The 20321-nt window shown below is 41.7% G+C and overlaps 10 protein-coding genes and 1 non-coding gene across 11 annotated transcripts; 5 read left to right on the top strand and 6 right to left on the bottom strand.

Annotated features, from left to right (window-relative positions):
• Positions 1-133: 133 nt before the first annotated feature.
• Positions 134-4131, top strand: V1516DRAFT_689973 (PGAP1-like protein-domain-containing protein). The gene is made up of 2 exons (XM_066923827.1): positions 134-2775; positions 2825-4131. Exons 1-2 carry the CDS (start codon positions 525-527, stop codon positions 3928-3930), a joined length of 3357 nt encoding a protein of 1118 aa, XP_066779333.1. The 5' UTR covers positions 134-524; the 3' UTR covers positions 3931-4131.
• Positions 4132-4867: 736 nt separating this feature from the next.
• V1516DRAFT_t15 lies at positions 4868-4939 on the bottom strand. Its single transcript has one exon. It is a non-coding gene; the product is annotated as a tRNA-Asp (tRNA).
• Positions 4940-5978: 1039 nt separating this feature from the next.
• Positions 5979-7109, top strand: V1516DRAFT_671940 (nucleophile aminohydrolase). The gene is made up of 3 exons (XM_066921667.1): positions 5979-6176; positions 6272-6342; positions 6398-7109. The coding sequence occupies exons 1-3, from the start codon at positions 6133-6135 to the stop codon at positions 7033-7035; spliced, it is 753 nt and encodes a 250-aa protein (XP_066779332.1). The 5' UTR covers positions 5979-6132; the 3' UTR covers positions 7036-7109.
• Positions 7103-8368, bottom strand: V1516DRAFT_671939 (WLM domain-containing protein). Its single transcript, XM_066921666.1, has one exon. The coding sequence runs from the start codon at positions 8259-8261 to the stop codon at positions 7182-7184; it is 1080 nt and encodes a 359-aa protein (XP_066779331.1). The 5' UTR covers positions 8262-8368; the 3' UTR covers positions 7103-7181.
• Positions 8369-8517: 149 nt separating this feature from the next.
• V1516DRAFT_671938 (uncharacterized protein) lies at positions 8518-9608 on the top strand. The gene has a single exon (XM_066921665.1). The coding sequence runs from the start codon at positions 8547-8549 to the stop codon at positions 9471-9473; it is 927 nt and encodes a 308-aa protein (XP_066779330.1). The 5' UTR covers positions 8518-8546; the 3' UTR covers positions 9474-9608.
• On the top strand, positions 9602-12732 carry V1516DRAFT_671937 (uncharacterized protein). Its single transcript, XM_066921664.1, has 4 exons — positions 9602-10204; positions 10259-10720; positions 10773-10850; positions 10900-12732. The coding sequence occupies exons 1-4, from the start codon at positions 9662-9664 to the stop codon at positions 12538-12540; spliced, it is 2724 nt and encodes a 907-aa protein (XP_066779329.1). The 5' UTR covers positions 9602-9661; the 3' UTR covers positions 12541-12732.
• V1516DRAFT_220474 (ribosome maturation protein) lies at positions 12621-13525 on the bottom strand. The gene is made up of 2 exons (XM_066918763.1): positions 13020-13525; positions 12621-12971 (listed from the first exon to the last, which is right to left on the bottom strand). The coding sequence occupies exons 1-2, from the start codon at positions 13026-13028 to the stop codon at positions 12627-12629; spliced, it is 354 nt and encodes a 117-aa protein (XP_066779328.1). The 5' UTR covers positions 13029-13525; the 3' UTR covers positions 12621-12626.
• Positions 13526-13731: 206 nt separating this feature from the next.
• V1516DRAFT_620285 (histone-fold-containing protein) lies at positions 13732-14217 on the bottom strand (the record flags this gene model as incomplete). Its single annotated transcript, XM_066919478.1, has 2 exons — positions 13732-13866; positions 13918-14217. 2 exons carry the CDS (start codon positions 14215-14217, stop codon positions 13732-13734), a joined length of 435 nt encoding a protein of 144 aa, XP_066779327.1.
• V1516DRAFT_671931 (Spo7-like protein-domain-containing protein) lies at positions 14146-15493 on the top strand. Its single transcript, XM_066921663.1, has one exon. It carries the CDS (start codon positions 14540-14542, stop codon positions 15416-15418), a length of 879 nt encoding a protein of 292 aa, XP_066779326.1. The 5' UTR covers positions 14146-14539; the 3' UTR covers positions 15419-15493.
• V1516DRAFT_671929 (P-loop containing nucleoside triphosphate hydrolase protein) lies at positions 15423-18614 on the bottom strand. The gene is made up of 5 exons (XM_066921662.1): positions 18516-18614; positions 18393-18409; positions 18199-18259; positions 18044-18111; positions 15423-17978 (listed from the first exon to the last, which is right to left on the bottom strand). Exons 1-5 carry the CDS (start codon positions 18517-18519, stop codon positions 15600-15602), a joined length of 2529 nt encoding a protein of 842 aa, XP_066779325.1. The 5' UTR covers positions 18520-18614; the 3' UTR covers positions 15423-15599.
• V1516DRAFT_671925 (dynein light intermediate chain-domain-containing protein) lies at positions 18615-20281 on the bottom strand. Its single transcript, XM_066921661.1, has 5 exons — positions 20155-20281; positions 19953-20105; positions 19655-19894; positions 19348-19587; positions 18615-19297 (listed from the first exon to the last, which is right to left on the bottom strand). The coding sequence occupies exons 1-5, from the start codon at positions 20231-20233 to the stop codon at positions 18861-18863; spliced, it is 1149 nt and encodes a 382-aa protein (XP_066779324.1). The 5' UTR covers positions 20234-20281; the 3' UTR covers positions 18615-18860.
• Between the last annotated feature and the right edge of the window lie 40 nt (positions 20282-20321).

Below are 20321 nucleotides of genomic sequence, written 5' to 3'. Positions count from 1 at the left end.
CCGATGGTTCGCGATAAGGATGCTCAGACGACGGCATTTATCATACCTTTTTAGAATTGAAGTTCAGAAGCTGTAAGTATGATACGATTATGTAATTATATGATAGAAAATAGTAAATTCAATACATATTCAGATACTTCGTAAAATTAGCCGTCCCTAACTTTCTGGTTGTCGTCTCGAAGGAAATGCTGATAGTAAATCTTGACTGAGAAACTTTACTGGAACGATTGCGGCCAATCTGTTCTGCTTCTTCGTGTACTATACACTTTTCTTATTCTTTTCGCGGTTAAAAGATTGTGTTATTTTTTAAAATCTTACCATAATATTTTACATTGAATTTTGTCAATTTTCGGGTTTTACAAATTTTAACAATGTCGTTCTACAATAGCACCTTCTAGTCTTAATTTCTCACATACCAGTTCGCATTTTCGAACTAGCGATTCTTTATTTCCTGTTTTGCATTTCCAGAAAGCCTTGGGATTTAGATCAAAATCTCGGACGGGTATCAATATCACGCCCTTGATATGTCGACATCTCCTTCTGCCCCACTCTCATCCTCGTCATCTCCAAGGCCACAGACTCCTACGTCCACTCTCACCACCTCGGCATCAACAATTTCTTCAGGATCAAGTCCTCGAAGACCACGTTTTGCTGCGCGATATTTTCGTCGACGGTCATCTATTCTAATCTCTCCTCCTACAAGAACTTATTATCGGACGCTATCTATTGTCGTCGTTGGCACTCTGTTGTTGACGCTTATGCTCTATTCGAGTATTTGGCTTCAAACTGAATTTGATCACTGTCAACAGCCTTCGTTCTCTCAGTCGTATGCTAAGATCAAAAGTTTCACAGCAGAGCATTCAAGGCTGGCTTCCAAATATTCTCTTTATCTCTACCGAGAACAGTCCATTGATCTTTCTGTTGAACCAACGGGAGTGCCGGTACTTTTTATTCCCGGCAATGCCGGCAGCTATAAGCAAGTTCGTGAATTGGCAGCGGAGGCAGCGCATTTATTTTACGAATCGATCGAACCCTTTAAATCTGATGATCAGTCATATTCTAGTTTAGACTTTTTTACTGCCGATTTCAACGAAGATTTCACGGCTTTCCATGGACGAACTCTCTTGGACCAGGCAGAGTACTTGAATGATGCAATTTCATTCATCCTATCTTTGTATTCTTCTGCCTATCAGGTATCAAATAATAGTGGCAAATTTAGTTTGCGCCCTCCGAGTTCGGTTATTCTTATTGGTCATTCCATGGGTGGTTTCGTCGCTCGTACAATGTTTACTTTGCCAAACTACCGGGCTGAGTCGGTAAATACCATAATCACTTTGTCTACTCCACATTCTGTCCCTCCTACAACATTTGATTGGGATTTAGTCGATATTTATCAGCGAGTTAATAGGTTTTGGCGTGAATCTTACTCGGATTTGATGATTGGCAAAAATCCTCTCTCTTCTGTGTCTCTAATTTCTATAGCAGGTGGCTCCGGAGACACGATTGTACCTTCAGATTATACTAATATTGCATCGCTTGTGCCTCCCACTAATGGATTTACAGTCTTTTCTTATACCATACCAAATGTGTGGACCGGTGTTGATCATCTTGCAGTGGCTTGGTGTCATCAACTCCGTCATGCTATTGTTGACGCCCTTCTACAGATTGTTGACTGTCGGGAACCTTCTCGGACAAAAAGCCTTTCAGCTCGAATGGAAATCTTTAGATCTCAATTTCTGACAGGATTAGAAACTTTGGCTCCCAAGAGTGTTCCTTTTGCTCTCGGTCATGACACACTACTTCAGATTCCAGATAATCTAGATATTTATACCAAAAAGCAGCGGCGTATAGTGATTCGTGATTTTGGAAAACCCGATGTATCGAAATTATACATGACTCCCGTACCTACAGAGTCTAACCGTGACTTTATTCTCAGTATTTTGACTAGTCATGAGCTCAGTTGTGAGGGAGATCAGGAGCTAACTATCTTGTTGTGTGAAGAACATGACGAAAAACTTGACACAGACGCTTTAAAAAAGCGATTTGGAACAGTAATTGATAAATCTACTGGAGGGAGAAAAAAATCATATGCTTGCTCGAATCTTGCCACCGACAGAGCTCTTCTTCCTGCAATTGCACCAACTAGTGAAGTTCCTTTTTCATACATTCAATATAATATTGCTGACCTTCATGGATACAAATATGTTGCGATTATAGACTCCTATAAAGAGCAAGTGTCAGGATTTGTTTCAATCGAGATTTTTCTGAGTAAGGATTATCTATACACTTTGTCACCGGGAATAATCTCATCGCTTATCGGAGGCTCTCGCTTGAAACTGCCTGCTACTAGAACCGGATTCTCAGAGATATCTCTGCCGGGACTGACTAATAGCATTATGTCATACAACCTCCACTTATCCAATAGCAAATGTTCATCTCACGAAGCACTATTCAATCCTCTACTGCGTCAGTTTCTCACTGAGCCATATGAGTCAAAATTTTTTCCAGACGCGCAGGATGTGAAAATTTGGTTTCATGGTAGTTCCCCATTTGTCCCTCTCATCACTGGCCCTGGAAATAGGGGTCCTCCAAGCCTGAAGCTTCAATTATGGCAGGATCCGACTTGCAGCAATCCTATTGAAATGAAGATTTCAGTTGATGTCTTAGGCACATTAGGTAATCTTGTTATCCGCTATCGAACTGCGATATCAGCTCTTCCTCTTGCTGTGGCAGCTATGGTGATATTTGCTCAATTTAATTCTTATGACAATAGTGGTATGGATATTAAATCTTACTTGTTTTGAATAATAGCTGACATGTCTAGGCACATTCATCACGTTTGGTGCTGCTTTAGACGTTTTCATCGGGAAAGGTTTATTTTTAGTTTGTTTGGCTTCCTCTTTATTTGTAGTTTGCATAAGCTACCTCATTCCGCAGTCCACGTTGCAATTTGCTGCTGTGGGTGATAAGAGTTCTACCACAGATGACACTGAGTATCGAATGGTGCAAAACAATGATATTTTCCTAGGAATTTCAGATCCATACTTATTTTTTGTTCCTCCAATTTTGTTCGTTATCTCGACTGCCATGTGCATAGTAGTATACTATGTTGTTATTTCATTTTTGCTCTTTATTGCAACCACCTTGGATAGATTAAGTTATGTACACGTTCAAGCATCTTCTGGAACCCCAACAAGTGGAATCCCGAGAGATAGAACTAAGAGCAACCGTATTTTGATTCAAGTCTATTCAATCGGTTCATTAACTCTTCGATATATATTATTTGGCGTCCGCAGTTTTATTTCTACTTTGGCATTTATAAGCGGAGGAAGTCGATTTCTAACAATATTCACGCTTTTGCTCATTGTTTCGGCTTATGTGCCATTTCAATTCGCGTATTTGGTCGTGCTCATTGTTCATGTGAACACCTGTATCAAGTCTTTGCGTGTGCTAAGTCCTCAATATGTTCCAGTGGAGCGATTTGGCCCAATATTTTCAAATTTCTCAATTTCGATTCTGATGCTAATGATTTGGGTCCTTCCAATTAATATTCCAGTTTTAATTGTGTGGATTCACAATCTGTCAGTAAAGTGGACAACACCCTTTTCGTCGCATCACAACCTATTGTCAATCACTCCAATCATCTTTTTGGTCGAGAACATGACATCTGGAAAAATGATTCCGCGATCTTCGAGCAAGAAATCGCAGATGCTAACGAAAGGAATCCTGCTCTACTTAGCGGTCTATGCATGCTTAAATGGGGTTTTGAATGCCTTCTGGCTCCATCATGTTTTCAATGTTTTCGCTCTCTGGTTATCCACTCTGTATTTGCAACTACTAGGACGGCACAATAGGAGTAATATTTCGACTGGATCAATGTTCAAGAATATATTTGATGTTGGACTTGCTCGTTCAAATTACCGGAGATAGAGCGTGCTTTTGGGATTAAAGAAGTATCCGCAATATTATTGTTTGAATTTGGTTGCGTTAATTATGATTTATGATATTTGATAGACGATGCATTTTTGTGTTTTAGTTGGGGCGTTTAGCTTTTTGGCATAGCATCTTGTTTAATAGAGTTTCGGTCCAGTTGGGACCAAGTGGGTTGTTTACATCTTTATCAAACTAGCAGCCAGAATTAAAGTGATCGAATATCTCTAGGCTTTTACATATAAACATTTTTAATAGTCATGCGAATGCCTAAGTACAGCTAACTATCAAATCCAAAAGCAAGATGGTTTCAGTTAAAAACAAAGAACTGGTATACTCGTCGTCTGTGCAGAAGATTTCTTTTGACAAGATACCCACACTGCCTACTCCTCCTTCAAGTCCAACTAAAGATTCCATCAACGACCCTGCTAAAATTCATTATATCCCTTCTCTGCCTTCTGATGAGATTTCTTCATCGCCATATCTACACGTCATTTCGCATCAGGATGATGAGGCCAAGAATCTAAATTCTCTGAAACGAAGAAAATCAGAAGCTCTGCTATCGCCAGACCTGACTAGTCAATTACGGCCTGCAAGCCCATCGTTTTATAAGCGCAGACGTATTATCCAATGAATTCAAGTATCATTATCATGTATATATCCTTCTTTCTCTATACCTTTACTTCTAATTTGGCTCACTAGCAAGCAAGATGGGATTGTCCAGCTATTGTGCCTGTCTATAACTCTGCTGGGCTGACAATTATATTTCTTATTGCGGACTTGTTCGACGAATTTATTCATCGATGAGGAACTGGTTTTTCAGATATGCTGAAGTTCCAGAATCATTGTTTTCGCAGTAAAGAAGGGAAGATATGAGTTGTACCTAATAAGAATTACATAACGTTATATTCTAATTATTGAACAAAAAAAAATTGAGCTCGGTAACGGGGAATTGAACCCCGGTCCCCCGCGTGACAGGCGGAAATTCTAGCCACTAAACTATTACCGAATTATATGAAGTACGAATCTTATGATAATGATAACGCGAAACTTTGTAGGCTATAGTCTTTATTTGTTTATAACTGTATAATTATCACATATTCAAATTTTAAACAAGAAAACATAAAATTAGGCTTAGTCATATCCTAATTACATATTACCAAATTATAATGCCTGAATGATTTCAGCCAACAAATCACTCAGGAGGAAAGACTACGTACTCAAGAGATTACACAAAATAATATCAAGGTAAGGGTCTACTCTAACCTGCTACATGCTGCTATTAGAAATTTTTCATCCTCGAACTATTTTCAATAACTCTTGCCATTCAAGTACATTCATTGTTGACTTGGATATTTGAATATGTTTTGTATTGCTTATACTGGGATAGATTAATGTATATTTGTTTTTTTTTTCATTGGATGGATGCCAGCAAGTTAGTAGTTGTGTCGAACTATTGTTAGATTTCCGCAACGTCTAACCAGATCGATACTTCGAACCAGAAACGTTCGGAAACTTGAAAGCCATTTGAAGGTCCAATATGTCTTGCATATATGGATATTTCACCGCGCATGCCTTAAGCGAACAAGTCTTCCGTTGTTTTGCTACAATGGAGGGAGCTGATCTTGAACTTTGCGTATTTTGAATTTTGAGATACGAGTTAGGCTTGAGTGAAGTTTCCAGAATCAGTGGCTTGCTAGCTAGTTATTGTGCGAAAAAAGAGCCTGTTGATACTTTTACATATTCTTTCCTGTTGAGCGCTGGTGAGAAAAATTGTTTATTTTTCTTGTATTATTACTGTTTCACCATCAACGATTCGCCATCTTGGCGGATCTGTACGCTGGGTTAAGACAGTGGGTATCGACACATTCATTATACTAGAATTTTGTAACATTATTTGCAGAATTACGTTCTGTTATCGTAGAGTTGAAATTTGGAGTTGCTCCTCTTGCCCTCAATTTACCTGCAGAAATTTCGTAATACGGCTGAGTGTTATTGAGGAACGCCGCAGAACGGAGCTATACATTCTGAATAGTAAATCATCTACTCGAATACACGCAATCGACCTCATCAGCTTGGAAATCAACTCATTCACAGCATCGATTATTATTTTAGAGAGCGACGGGATCTCGCGGAATCTCTTATATTTTCACAAAATTTATAATATTTATAAGGATATTAGTGTATTGATAGATCGACCTTATGGCTGACAGATATTCCTTCTCTTTAACCACTTTCTCTCCTAGGTAAGACTGAACATCAAATATATTTTATGATATATCACATAGTTAGGAATCGAATTACAGTTACGCTTATGGAGATACTAACGTGATCATTGCAGCGGAAAGCTGGTCCAAATAGAGTATGCATTTCAAGCAGTAAATCAAGGTGTCACATCGCTTGGAATTAAAGGTATGACAGCTCGTGCATTTCGCCGCCTAATATGTTACTAATTTGGCTTATATAGCCCAAAATGGAGTTGTTCTTGCGACAGAGAAGAAATCATCTTCGGATTTGATCGATGCGTCGTCACTTGAAAAAATAACTGGCGTTACCCCGGATATTGGAATGGTTTATAGTGGTATGGGACCTGATTTTCGTGTTTTGGTGGACAAGACTCGCAAGAATTCGCATACAAACTACAAGCGAATCTATAATGAGTACCCACCTACTAGAATTCTTGTTCAAGATATCGCACGAACAATGCAAGAAGCGACTCAATCTGGAGGTGTCCGACCTTACGGTGTATCACTCCTTGTGGGCGGACACGACGAGGATAACGGATTTTCTCTCTACCAAGTCGATCCTTCTGGAACATATTTTCCTTGGAAAGCTACTGCCATCGGAAAAGGGAGCACATCTGCTAAGACTTTTCTTGAGAAGCGGTGGACAGAGGACTTGGAACTTGAAGACGCAATTCACATAGCTTTGCTAACTCTGAAAGAATCCATCGAAGGCGAAATGAGTGGAAACACGGTTGAAATCGGAATTATTGGTCCTTCAAACGATTATTTACTTGGTTTCGAAGGCGTTAAAAATGTTGCTGGTCCGCGTTTCCGCAAGTTAACTCCTCAAGAGATCGATGACAGATTAGATGCTCTGTGAAGTATCGAGGGAGAATACCAACTTCCTCCGTATAATAAAGCTCTTTTTAAATTAATAGTACTTTCTACCGAGAATGTGTAATATGCTATATCTTAACCCAAAACTACAATGCACCAAAACCAACAAATACACCTATATACAAGGATTCATCTTCCAGAATGATCTTTTCCTTTCCGACTCGAAGATTGCTGCTGACGTTTTAAAGCAGCATCTAACATTGAATTTCTCATGCTCGCAGTTCTTAGAGTCAATTCTCGATCAGACAATCGATTGATATCGTCAATAGTAGTAGTAGTAGCTGAATCGTCGACTACCGCATTACCCCCTCCTAGCACAAATGATCCGCCTTGCCAGCCACCATTATCCTGAAATTCTTCATCCTCATGACTCTCTACAGGCTGAAAATATTCCTGCTTTGAAAGTGCGTGACCATTTCGACTGAAAGGATCTAACTCGATGACTTCGCGTTCCAGCTCGCGAAAGAGCGCCCAAAACCCTGCATCATGGCCCGGAGAATGTTCATTATGTGCTAGTTCATGACAGAGGGTTGTCCTAATCGTTTTATAATCTCGAAATCCGTCATATGCGTCAGTTCGAAGCCGTAACTCAATAACTTGACCCTTGTTCCTGTTCAGTCCCAGCAGCTTACCGTCATGAGAAGTATTTGAGGCAGGATCAAGTTCAGTCAGAACAGGAACTGACCACTTATGCCTTCTCATGATCGCTTGAATACCTCTATCGCGTCGTAATCTCTGCAATAATGCGAGTGCAAGTTCCGAGTTAGGTAAGAATGCTAATGGAACAAGTTTGTGGAAAGTATAGTTTGGATCAATATTTGCATCTTCGTTACTATTTGATCCGCCTGTCACTGCCGAATGGTCATGAAATACAAACCGAGGAGTAGGACGCTTGAATGACTGTGGAGTTTGAAGCTTAATAGCATCAACAACCTCAGGCTTCGTACCCATCATGGTGACTTTCGTAGGCTTCGTGATGTCTAAAATTAATTTACTGATTGGAGAATCAGCATCAGCGGCCTTCAACAACCCTCGCTTAGGAGCAATTAATTTCTGGTTAAACGGTGGAACTCCAGTTAAGACTTCAAGTTCCTGTTGAATTTCGCTCAACGTTGTAGAGGGCGGTAAAACGAGAGAATGAACTGTTCTGCCATGGAATACATTCAGTCTGACTTCAGTAGTCGCTGGGGTTGCATTGTCAATATCCATCGCGAATTCAAGAAAAACTAGCAATTTCTGGACTAGGATATATTGATAAGAACTGGTTGAGCACTATTTATGTATCCAATCCCGTTCACGAAAGAACAGGATGGAATATTCAAGCTGACATGGTCTCAAGCTCAAACAGCTCTAACTCGCCACTCCACAGTTATAATGTTCACGTGACAGTATCGTGCGGCTCGTGGGAGAGTAAATGGGAGTATGATCGAGCTGATCCGAAGAACAAGGAGGAAGAACGTGAAAAGATTAGCAAGGCAAGCATAAATAAGAAAAATGTCGCTTTACGAACCTGCTACAACCAAAGTTAAGACACGGGAGCAAAAGGCAGATATACAAGTGTCATCGGCGAGTGCATTAGGTTTGGCTAATGAGCTCACGTTACTGAAAGAAAAGTTCTACCAGGACAGGTCACAGAATCGCACTATACGGGCTAATGTTAGTTGCAAGAAAGTCAGCCCGGACAGGAAAGGGAGTAAAATATTATCAAATAGAGAAAGGGCTGAAAAGAAAAAAAATGAGAAAAAGAGAGGAAACCCGGGGGATAAAGTAACGGAAGCTCTTGAGAAGAAGGCAAAAGTATATAGAGCAATCAAGCGAGGCAAACTTACAGGAATTGATACGAAAGATTTGGCAATCGATACTGATTTAATTTCGTTTGATTCATCGTACGAAGATGATATTTCTGATAGCGAATCTGATCAGAAAGAACTGGATCAAGATGATCTAGTGGAATATATAGACGAGTTTGGTCGGTCACGAATGATTCCCAAATACAAGCTGCGAGAGCTAGCAGCAGAAGATGGAGACGAAGAAGCAGCAGCTATATTAAGAGCCAAACGACCTGCTAATCTAATTTACGGGCATATGATTCAACATGATGCCTTCCAAGCCGACGAATTTGCTATGCGGCAGCTACTTGATCGAGATGATGACAAAGATTTACCAGTTCATTACGATGCGAGTAAGGAGATTAGATCAAGAGGCGTTGGCTTTTATAATTTTTCACGAGATGAAGAACAGAGACATTTAGAGATGGAAGAGCTGAAAGACATGCGAAAGGAAACGTCCGAACTAGTAAGCTTGCGACAACAACTTCGACGACAGTGGATTTTAAGACGAGAAAATCGACGACAAGCTGTTAAGCAATATTTACTAGAAAAATCTGGTCACGATTGGTTAAACTCTTCATTTCCTACTTAGAAATAGATATTATGTAATAATCGCCTTTTGTTGTCTTGTTTGCCCAGTGCCAGGCCATTTGCCAATCCCATGGGGGTATATTGATCCCAGTCAATCCAACTAAAGCATTCCTTTTACCCATCTGTTAATATCGATACGAATTACAAATATACGATCATATTAATATAAATCGATTGCAGATCCTGATAATGTCGACAAGAATAGTCTCAAGGTCTCAGGCTGATTTTTGCACGATCCTAGATCGAGGAGCAAGAAGTAGTCCGTTGAAGCCGACCCAGATCTCGAGCTCACTAGACAGTGATGCCATGGACTCCGATACCACTCTAGTAGCTTTCAAGAGAATTAAGTCAGATAAAGAATTTTCCATGGAAGACCAATCAACCATTTCAAGTTTGGAATCAGCTAAGACGGCTAACCAGGAAGAAGAGCTTCAGAATCTATCCTATGTGTTGGCAGATGGAGCGCGATACAAATATTCGCGTGGAACCGTGTATCCTTCTGAAGCTGAAGACGTACGCGAGACAAAACAACCCCTGAATAATCAAATACTATTTCAAGTGACGACTTATGATGGTGACACGCTACCTAGTTTGAGCTCATCGTATCAGTACGAATCTAGGATCGATTTCTCGCGCTCATCGTCATTGCGCGAACAACGAAGACGAATGTGCATAGAAGAATTCATAAGCACTGAAGAGCATTATTTAAGCGGTCTAAGAACTTTGGTTAATGTCAGTGATACTACATGTCTGGAAGTAGATTAATTTATAGCTGATGATGACCAGGGCTACTTAGCAACTATAGATTCCTGCGGATATAGAGAGCGCGACTTGGTGACCGATATTCGAAATAGCGCTTCTGAGCTACTAGAATTTCATCAACGCGTTCTGGCATCTTTGTATTCTATGTTTCCAGCGCTCTATGCTCCTAGTTCAGCTTTAGGCGATGGCTACGGGATTCTTCATTTAGATGTACATTTGCGTGATAGCGTGCGACAACCGGCCAGTTTTGAGTCTGAAGTTATGTCATGTATGAGAGATCCTGTGAAATCTCAGATTTCGACCTGGTCTGGATCGCAAACTTCGATATCTTCCCCAACTGTGGCTTGTGCTATTGCCAGGTTGATTGAGCATAAGACTGCTCAGCTAGTCTTATATGAAGAGTATTGCTTGAACTATAGTAACGTGTTCGATATTCTCAAAATGTATCAAACATCTGCCAATCAATATCGAAGACATTGGAGCACTGTGAGTTAAAATCTGAGAGACAATAGGTTTAAATTGTTGATACAGGTTACAGGGAACAGAAAAGTTTTTCATGGCTACCCAGTCTGCGGATCGTCGGGCGGATTTAAGTCTTCCTTCTTTGGCTATAAGTGTATGTACGAGCTATTTGCTTTGGGTGAGGTTTACTGACTTGTTGCCAGCCTACCATGCGATTTGGAAAATACCGTCTACTACTAGAACAGCTATATAAACATACCCCGAATTCTGATTCTACTGAAGCGAATGAAGAGTTGAATAGATGTCTGGAAGCTGTCAAGGACAATCTTCGGCGACTTGACGACTTCAAACCTGAATTATCAAAATACCAATCTTCTGCCTGTGAACTTTGGCGACGTATCCAGTTTGCGTCTGATTCCGGAGTTAACTTCACTCCTGAATATTTGGGCCGTTCAGTTCTCTGCGGTGCCTTACACACTGGCTGGATGGCTCAAGACGGTAGTTTCCGTAGTCAATATTATGGAGCTTTTTTGTTCAAGTCCACGCTGATTCTGGCTTCTATTGATCGTCCTGAACGATATATTGTGCGATTTCTGATACCTCTCTGTTGCTCCAAGATTGAGACAGCCAATACCCCACTGAAAAGTAAAATGCAAACTGGCATCCAGACAAAACATTCTACGAGCTTTAAAATTGTGTTTGAGCATGCATTTGGAATCTATGAGGTGTTATTGACTCCGGCATCGCTTGAAGAACAAGCTGTATGGTTTGATAACCTTCAAACCATCATCTGCGGATGTGGTGGAGGTGATGATTACAAGTGGGACTATTCTGCATCTGTAGCAAGTGAGGAAGGAGTTGGATATTGGTCAATTGTCCCATTACTGATCCGGGCGCTCGCTTTCAAGTCCTCTGATATATCTCCGGCGAATATCCAGGAAGATAGCGCAACGAATTCTACGGAACGACGACGACGCTCGGTGACCCCATTTGGAAAGCTGTCGCCATCTAGTCTTGCTAGTGGTCGAATGTATCGGCGGGTGTCATCTTTACATTATCGAGGAAATTCTAATCACTTGGCATCTGATGATATGGTGGATATAGAAATCAACCATTTTCCACTGGCAGTGCAAGAAATAATTGTGCCTCGTGTCCGTCGTCGGTTTTCTGTTCGCAGAAGTGAGAGCAAAGATGAGGAGGTAACTCGGAGATCTATCTCGAACCGTTCCATCAGCTATGGGAACAGCACTTTGTCGCCTATGTCGCGACGAGTGTTTTCTTCGGCGAGTGCGAGTACTCCACAGGTGGATTCACAAGCAGTAGTGAGACCGCTGCATGAAATCACGGTCAAATCTGCGGATCGTTTACGGATCGAAGACTGCATGAGAACTGTCTGGTCGCACGGAAAGCTTGCATTGGTGACAGACATTTTGCGAGAAAACAGCGAGTTGAAGATTAAAGCACAATATGATATTCGTGGGAACCAGCTAGACAGCCAAATTGAATTTGAAATGCGTCGAAATGGCTCGTGGCGCGAAGCTATTCGGAAAATTTCAGGAGCAACGATATTCCGTAGTGCAAGCCAGAACAAGCCTATTGACAGTGTTGAAGATGTTGACTACGATCGGGAGAATAGCTTGGTATATGAGACCAGCTCCGATCAGATCATTCTGCCTAAATGTAGAGATGATAACATGATTATTAATAATAATCTTGGATACGGGAAACCGCGAAAATCTTCTTGCGAGAATGAGTTAAAGCGCGATAGCAGCAGCAGTAGTATACGAAATGCCAGTGAGAAGTTGATTCGGCAAGTTTCCACATTATTGACTAAGGAAGAATAAGTAACAAGCATAAAAGAAAGTTTATTGTATTACAAGAAATAAATAAGTTTATTATTCATAAGTTAATAAACTAAGCACAACCTCAATTAGCGAGTTATATACGCTGCGTTATCTGAATCGTTTGTGGACTTGAAGTCATTTTTATCCGAGTTTTTAGTTTCTTGCAGCTGTCCCTCGAGTAAGATTTTCGTGATAGCTTCATCCGTCGAAGTTTTCTCTCCAAACTCATTCTCAATCAGACTTTTAGAAGCCTGATCGAGAATCCCATGCGAACCCCGACGAGTATCTGCGGAGGTGTAAATCGAGAATGCATCGACTACATCGACCAGCGCTACCGAGGAAGGATTACTCTTGAACGACTTATAAGCTGCAGGAGATGAAACTATGACAAGAAAGTCATTAGTTGAGCCATGATAGACAACTTTTGATACCTAATTTGTTAGATCGCTCTGGCTGTGTTGGTGAAATTGGATACTTACAACACCCATGATGTCGAAATGAATATTTACTTCTTTTCACCACGATTCGGAGGGAGCAGGCCCATGTTATATACCAGCAGTTGAGCTATAGCAGCGATCGGCAGAACGTCGCACCAAAACTTTATAATAAACGTAACGTTAGGTCTCCAGATTTAAGGAATAGTATGGTCGGTAGATCTGGCCATATAGACGTCATCCTGGGCTGGCTGGGACGAAGAAGCATAATCATGATGACGTCAGAATCGATATCAAGAAAAACAAATGACTCTTATAGAATATAAAAAACAGAAAAGAGAATATAAATAGAGTATGAATGAATATAATGAGTCTGAATTTTCAAATTATTAGTTAAGATAAATCTGCAGATGACTCATAAAATGGTAAAACAAGTCTAGAGGACAACCGAACAGACGCCGAGAAACTCTCAAAAACAGAGAAAAACCTAACACCAATTATAAGAAACAATACACATAGAAATACAGATCTTTCCGAGAATCCCAAGTTATAGATTGCCTACCGTTGAACTGGGTAGATATATTGGAATAGACGCGTTCTGTCCTTGCGGGAATAACCTTGTATATACAGAATATGGATAGCGTACTCGGAGTAGTAGGACGACAAAATACGCGTTGAATCGATAGAAATTTCACAAATATTTTGCAATCTCTGGCCTTTAATGGCACGACAGCGTAAATATTACCAAAGAAGGATTTCAAGTCTGTTTATAGTCGCTTCCATCACTCTGCAGCTTAGAACGCGCCAATCCGAACAGCTCCTCCTGTTTCCGTAAAAGCTCTTCCTCTGTTAGTCCCGAAGCTTCAAACTTGCCGACTTTTCTTTCGCGTCCCTAATTGACGGTTAAACCTTGAAAATACATAATTGCTTTGCCGTCAAATACCTTCTGAGTTTCCTTGTGTTCTTGGACGACCTCATTTATCGGTCCGACGTATTCAGGGAAGCCGAGCTCGACCAAAGCTCGAATTACATGGTCAGATGCAATTGTCTTTTTCGCATCGGCCTCGGCCATATCATTTGCCTGGGTAGATAATAATCCTATGAATTCGATACAACAATCAATCAACACATCCCTGGTCTCGCGCGAAAATACGAGGTCCGGCGGGAGAATCTCCGAGACGATTTTTTGCACAGTTGCCTTCGGCAATGACAAATCATCTGCACTAGATTCTCTGTCTGACATGACGTTTCCTTAAATTGATATCGATCCTATCGCGCTTCGAATGCTCACTTCCTGACTAACTTGCTGGCACTTCCTCGACCTTTCTGTGGCTCCAAGATTATTCGCAGTTTTTAAAGTTTTATTCCGTAGCTCTGCTTAATCAGCATTTACATATCTTACTCGCTCGCTGGACAAAGCCATTCATCAACCAGCTTCGATCATGAGATATCTGTACAAAAGGGAAGGAAAAAGGTTCAAATCGAATAATGTGGCTTTCAGCGTATTTGTGCAAATATTAAATAGGTCCTAGGAATAACTAGTCCAAATTTCAGGCTATCAAGGAATGTCCGGTGCCGTCTTTCTGGCCTCGTCGCCTTCCTCATCCCCACCCTCATCCCCGGCTCTTTTGCCCACAACTAGCTCCGTTCCGTCCACATCATTACCCCCGACTACCATGGATCCACTGCTCTCCGCACCTTCAAATCCAGCTCAGATATATCGTAACATGATGATCCTTGAGGAATCTCTTAGACTGCAGCACAAGGCACTTCGTGATCGGCGGAGAGAATACACTGCCTTTTGTTCACTACTGGCTCTTTGGACTGCTTATTTTTATTACTCCATCTTTCATTCGTCGTCATCCTCAAAAGTCTCGTCATCCTTCATTCAGGCTTTACAAAAATTAGCTCTGGCCTCGAGCATTATCACGTTTGCGCTGTTTTATCTCTCGGGACTCTACTCTAAAACAATTGTAATTCCTCGCCGCTTCCTCAACAATACGAACAAGGGACTGCGTCAATTCAATTTAAAGTTGGTCGTCATTCCTTCAGCTCCTCAGTCAGCGCTTTTAGCGGTTGCTATCAGATCGCTTCGTGTCTATTTCTACAAAGCGAGATATCGGCCTCGACCTCCCAGTCCTCCTGCCCTTCAACAACAAATCAGCTCACATCATCCTACTCGTCGGCGATCATCTTCGTCAGCTTCCTCTACATCTGCTCCATCATCATTGAGCCCTAAACTTCCTTACTACCATTATTACATATACCACCATAGTCCTCCAGGAGGTGATCTTGTCAAACTTGTCATGCTACCAAAATCGTTTCCTCCGGACGTACGAGAAGCTTGGGAACTGTACAGATCTGAATACTGGCAGAAGGAAAACTCCCGGAGGGCGGCACGCGCATCTGGTCGTATTCATTGCAATTGCGTCTACAATTCTTAAAACATGGAGGTAATGAAATAATAGTAATAATAGTAATAATAATAATAATAATAATAATACTCTCTTACTACTCACTAATAATAAAAAAATGATAAGAAGATTTTTGAAGATAAATAAAGTAGACGCAACAACATTACCATTCCATTTTTGTTCCCTCCCAATATACTTTCGCTTCCAACACTTACAACTTGTCGTAGTATTCTTCGTATCCAGGAACCTCCTCCTTCTGTCCATGTCTCTTTCGGAATGCAGCAACAATCTGACCAGGCTTAGTGGACACATCCAACGGAGAGCCGTTCATCGTAGCCCAGTGGTCGAAAACCATTTGAGGGAATGCCTGTCCACCAGTCTCCTGTCGAAGATCCTTCGTAAAACCAAAAGACTCGTTAACGGGTAAATGAGCTTTGACAGTGAACAACGGAGTACCAGGACGCTGCTCCTCAGAAAGAACTTGACCACGCTTCTTGTTAAGAACCGAGTAAATACCGCCAATAGCATTCTCAGGACACTGGATCTCAACTAAGAAAATAGGCTCCTGAATGCGAGGCTCAGCAAGTAAAGTGGCAGCGTAAACGACACGACGCATAGTAGGCATGATCTGACCACCTCCACGATGAATAGCATCAGCATGTAAGGTAACATCAAGGATGTTAACACGAACACTACGCATATTTTCGCCAAAAATAGGACCATCTTTGGTAGCCCACTGGAAGGCAGCAACAACGGAATCCTTGATTTCGTTGAGGTACTGGACAGCCTTGGTCTGGTCAACAACAAGATTGGCTCCGTTACCGTCAGGACCGAAACACCAGATCTTACGAGCATCAGTAACATCCCAGCCAAATTCATCAGCCATCAAACGAGCACGAATCTTGAAATCATCACGTGGAGAGATCTTGCCGCTCTCAATTGCAAGACTGACTTCTTCATCGATAGGCTCAGCCTTAACATAGATACGATTGTGCTTGTTAGGAGACTTGGACAAGGCAGTCATGCTGGATTCAGCTGTGACAGTCTCACGGTAAGCAACAACTGGCTCGGAAATCTTCAAAGGGACTCCAGCGTGGTCCTCCTCCAAATCTTTCAAGCAAATCTCAAGATGGAGTTCACCGGTACCAGCAACAATATGCTCACCGGACTCGTTCATCATAGTGAGAACGCAAGGGTCGGACTTAGAAAGACGCTTAAGACCTTCAACGAGCTTAGGAAGATCGTTGGCATTCTTGACCTCAACAGCAACCTGGACAACAGGAGAGACAGAGAACTTCATAACCTTAAGGTTATGAGCAGTCTCAAGAGTAGTCAAGGTACCAGATTTGAGTAAGAACTGATCAACTCCGACCAAACCAACAATGTTACCAGCAGGGCAATCATCAATGGGCTCAACAAAACGTCCCATCATGAGAACGGTGCGCTGAATAGCCTTAATGAAAAGATCATCCTTCTTACCAGGGGTGTAGTTAGGACCCTGGATACGGACCTTCATACCAGAGCGGACAGTACCAGCGAAAACACGACCGAAAGCGTAAAAGCGACCCTTATCGGAAGTAGGCACCATCTTGGAGACGTAAAGCATAAGGGGTCCCTTAGGATCACAGTCACGGATTGCAATCGCAGCTTCGTCATCAGGAGGGCCTTCGTACAGCTGAGCAGCACGATAAGCCTGTGCAGTGACAGGTGAAGGAAGATGAAGAACCATCATCTCCATAAGTGCATCGGCGGCAGGCAAGAATTTGCGCATAACAACCTTAAGGAGAGCCTTACCCTCAAGATCCTTCTCATCGCCCTTAAGCTGGATGTCAAGCTTCTCCAAAAGCTTAGGGATCTCATCCTTCTTGAAGTTCATAATAGCATCAAAGATACGGAAGATGGGGTCAAGAATGAACATGTTAAAGGCACGGTCCAAAGGCTTGCCCTTCGCATCTGTGCCTGACTTAGTCCACTTCTTTGTGGCAGGGTTAAAGAAATTATCTCCCCACAGACGCTCCATCATCTTGGATCTGTCGACACCAAACTTCTTGGAGTAACGGATGGCAAACTGACGGACCGTAAAGGCCCAGCCATGAAGACCAGAGGCGAAAGCAACTGTACCCTTGTCAGGGTAGACCTGGACATCACCAATAGCGGGATCGACGTAGGTAGCGATAATGACATTCACAGACTCGACAGTACGGGCAAAAGACTGATAAAGGTCCTCCTTGGTGACCTGAAGCTCGAGAAGTGCACGATCAACTTTGTTAATAACAACAACAGGCTTGATACGCTCACCAAGGGCTTGCCGAAGGACAGTTTCAGTTTGGACACAGACACCCTCAACACAGTCAACAACGACGAGAGCACCGTCGGTAACACGGAGGGCAGCAGTTACTTCAGAAGAGAAATCAACGTGACCAGGAGAGTCTATAAGATTAACTAAAAACTCGTTTCCAACGGTCTTCTGGGAGATATCTTTAACATCATCCTCAGTCATCTCGGCGAACAAGGAGATAGCAGTAGACTTGATGGTAATACCGCGCTCTTGCTCATCCTTACGTGTATCAGTGAATCGAGCCTCACCAGCCTACAAGAAGTTAGTAATTACAGATTAGTTCACGAACATAACTATATCCTCAGTTGTAACCATACCTTGGCAGCAGAAATAATACCAGCACGCTGGACAAGCGAATCAGTGAGAGTGGATTTTCCGTGATCGACTATATAACCGTCAGAATCTCTATTTCCCTCCAATTTGCACGGCAGACACCTGATATCAATGAGCAGACTCAAGCAAAAAAACATACCATGGGCAATGACGGACATATTCCGGACATTGGTGACCTTGTCCATAAGGGCACGAATTTGCTACAAGGAGATATTAGTTAAGACCGATCATCGTTTTTGCTTGCGCCGACAGTAAGAGCGATATCTACGGATCGGATCCAATGTCCCTCAGGTCAAGCATAACAATTTCCGAAAGTTGAAAGAGATAACATACATCAATTGTGAAATTAACTAAAAAAAAGATTAGCAAGGACGATTCGGAGAAAAGAGCAATTATCAAATCGATAAGTAAGACATTGACAGCGCTACAGACGCCAAATAAAAACTAAAAACATACCCATTATGAATTATGCGTTTGTATAAGACAACTATGTAGAATCGAATGAAATAACACAAGTATGGGGTGCTAGCACGGGGATAAGTTTGCCGCGACGACACAGAGGAAGAGGAGGAAAAAAAAGAGAAAAAAACTGGCAGTGATAAAGGTGGAACGAGCCGTACGATTGGGCACGGTGCGTAAATCTTGGACTTAATAAGCTATTCCCGCTGCTGCTCAATCCTATTGCTCTGCTTACACAGGAAGACTTAAACTCCCAAAGACACTACAGATAGATACACACACTAGATCACTTACAATTCCTTCGCAGTAATCAATTTTAGTAATTATCAAAAGAGTGATTCGTTATTTTGCCTCGATGCTATTAAGTTCATTCAGCTGGGACTTCAAGAATTCTTGAGAACTCAGAGGCTTGATCTCGATTCCTTCCTCATCTTCTTTATATAATCCGATAGGTTTTCCACCGAATGCATGTACAACTTCTTCATATACCTCGATGACGCTTGCTTGTTCGCCTTCATCGCCTAATACTTCGCTAGTCCAGCTACTAGAAACTCCATCTGCATCAAAGCTGCCTTTAATAACGAGAATTTTGGACCACGAGTCCCATCCTGAGGGAATCAACACTGCCTCGCGGTCTACCACATTCGGCTTTACCTGTCGCGAGGTTTCAACAACTAAATCTCGAGACATGTCTGATTCCAGTGAGGGAGATATCAAGTAATGAATAAATGTGAATAATTGGTGAGACTCAGTTGACAAGTATATCAGTGAAGCACCGTCTGGCCAGGGATTAATTAGAACGTGAGATAGAACATTGACTTTTACTTACGCTTTAAGAGTATAGTCCGCAGAAACTGCTGAATAAAGTCAAATTCATCGTCCTTTCTGCCATATTTGCGCTCCAAAATATCAATATGGTCTGCATTCATAACAGCAACAGCAATGTCTACTCCCAGAGGAGCATCCAGCTCGCCCATCCCTAGAGGCATCTCAATACCAGAGAGCTTACTACTAGGCTGATAAGTTTCTGTAAATGAAATATTATGAAGCCGCTGATATCTGTTGCTACCTGTGAAAAAAATTATTAGTTTTATATTCAGACGACCAAGCATTTGGATGCTCGCAAAAACACTTACAAATTTGTAACGCCCTTGATTTGATTTCTGGATCTAAAGTTGTAAATATCTTATCTCGAAGGAATAATATAGAGTGTGCTAGGTCTCTAATCAAACGTCTAGGCTCATCCCAATCTCCTAGCAAGACAACCAGTAGATCTTCCAGCATAGTTTCGTCGCGCTTCAGAAGATCTACCAGTAACGGGGCTAGCGTTTCTGCGACCGATGATAAAGTATAAATATTCAATCTAAGAATCAATTCTAATCTTGTGTCAGTATGGATCGCACTCCTGCCGCGATTCAAAGCTTTGTTAGATACCTTCATGCTCGCGGTCATAGATATCTGCATACGCATAAGACAAACCAAAGCTATTTACTTGAGTCTCAGCAGAACTCTGCACAAAGAAGGATTTAGATTTCGCGGAGTCGATTAACTTGTCAATGAACTGCTTCCGTAGTAGATTTGATCCTCCTTTCGCAGAATTAGCAACCACTCAATTGGACACTCGCCTTTGACCTACCCAGTATCCATAATGTCCGAGTATTAATTTCTTTCTTTCTGGCAGCAGACTTCAATAGCGATAACCACAAGTCGGCCATTTCTTTCAATCTGTTCACTTCCAAGTCCAAATCTAGCAATTCTCCGGTCCAACGCGCAATACGATACGCGTTTGTGAACAATGTCCCA

The sequence above is a fragment of the Lipomyces oligophaga genome, assembly GCF_038497815.1.
Source record: "Lipomyces oligophaga strain CBS 7107 unplaced genomic scaffold V1516scaffold_2, whole genome shotgun sequence".
Classification (NCBI taxonomy): Eukaryota; Fungi; Ascomycota; class Lipomycetes; order Lipomycetales; family Lipomycetaceae; genus Lipomyces; species [Lipomyces] oligophaga.
The sequence above is the reverse complement of the archived record's forward strand: the minus strand, read 5'-3'. Positions and strand labels throughout refer to the sequence as shown.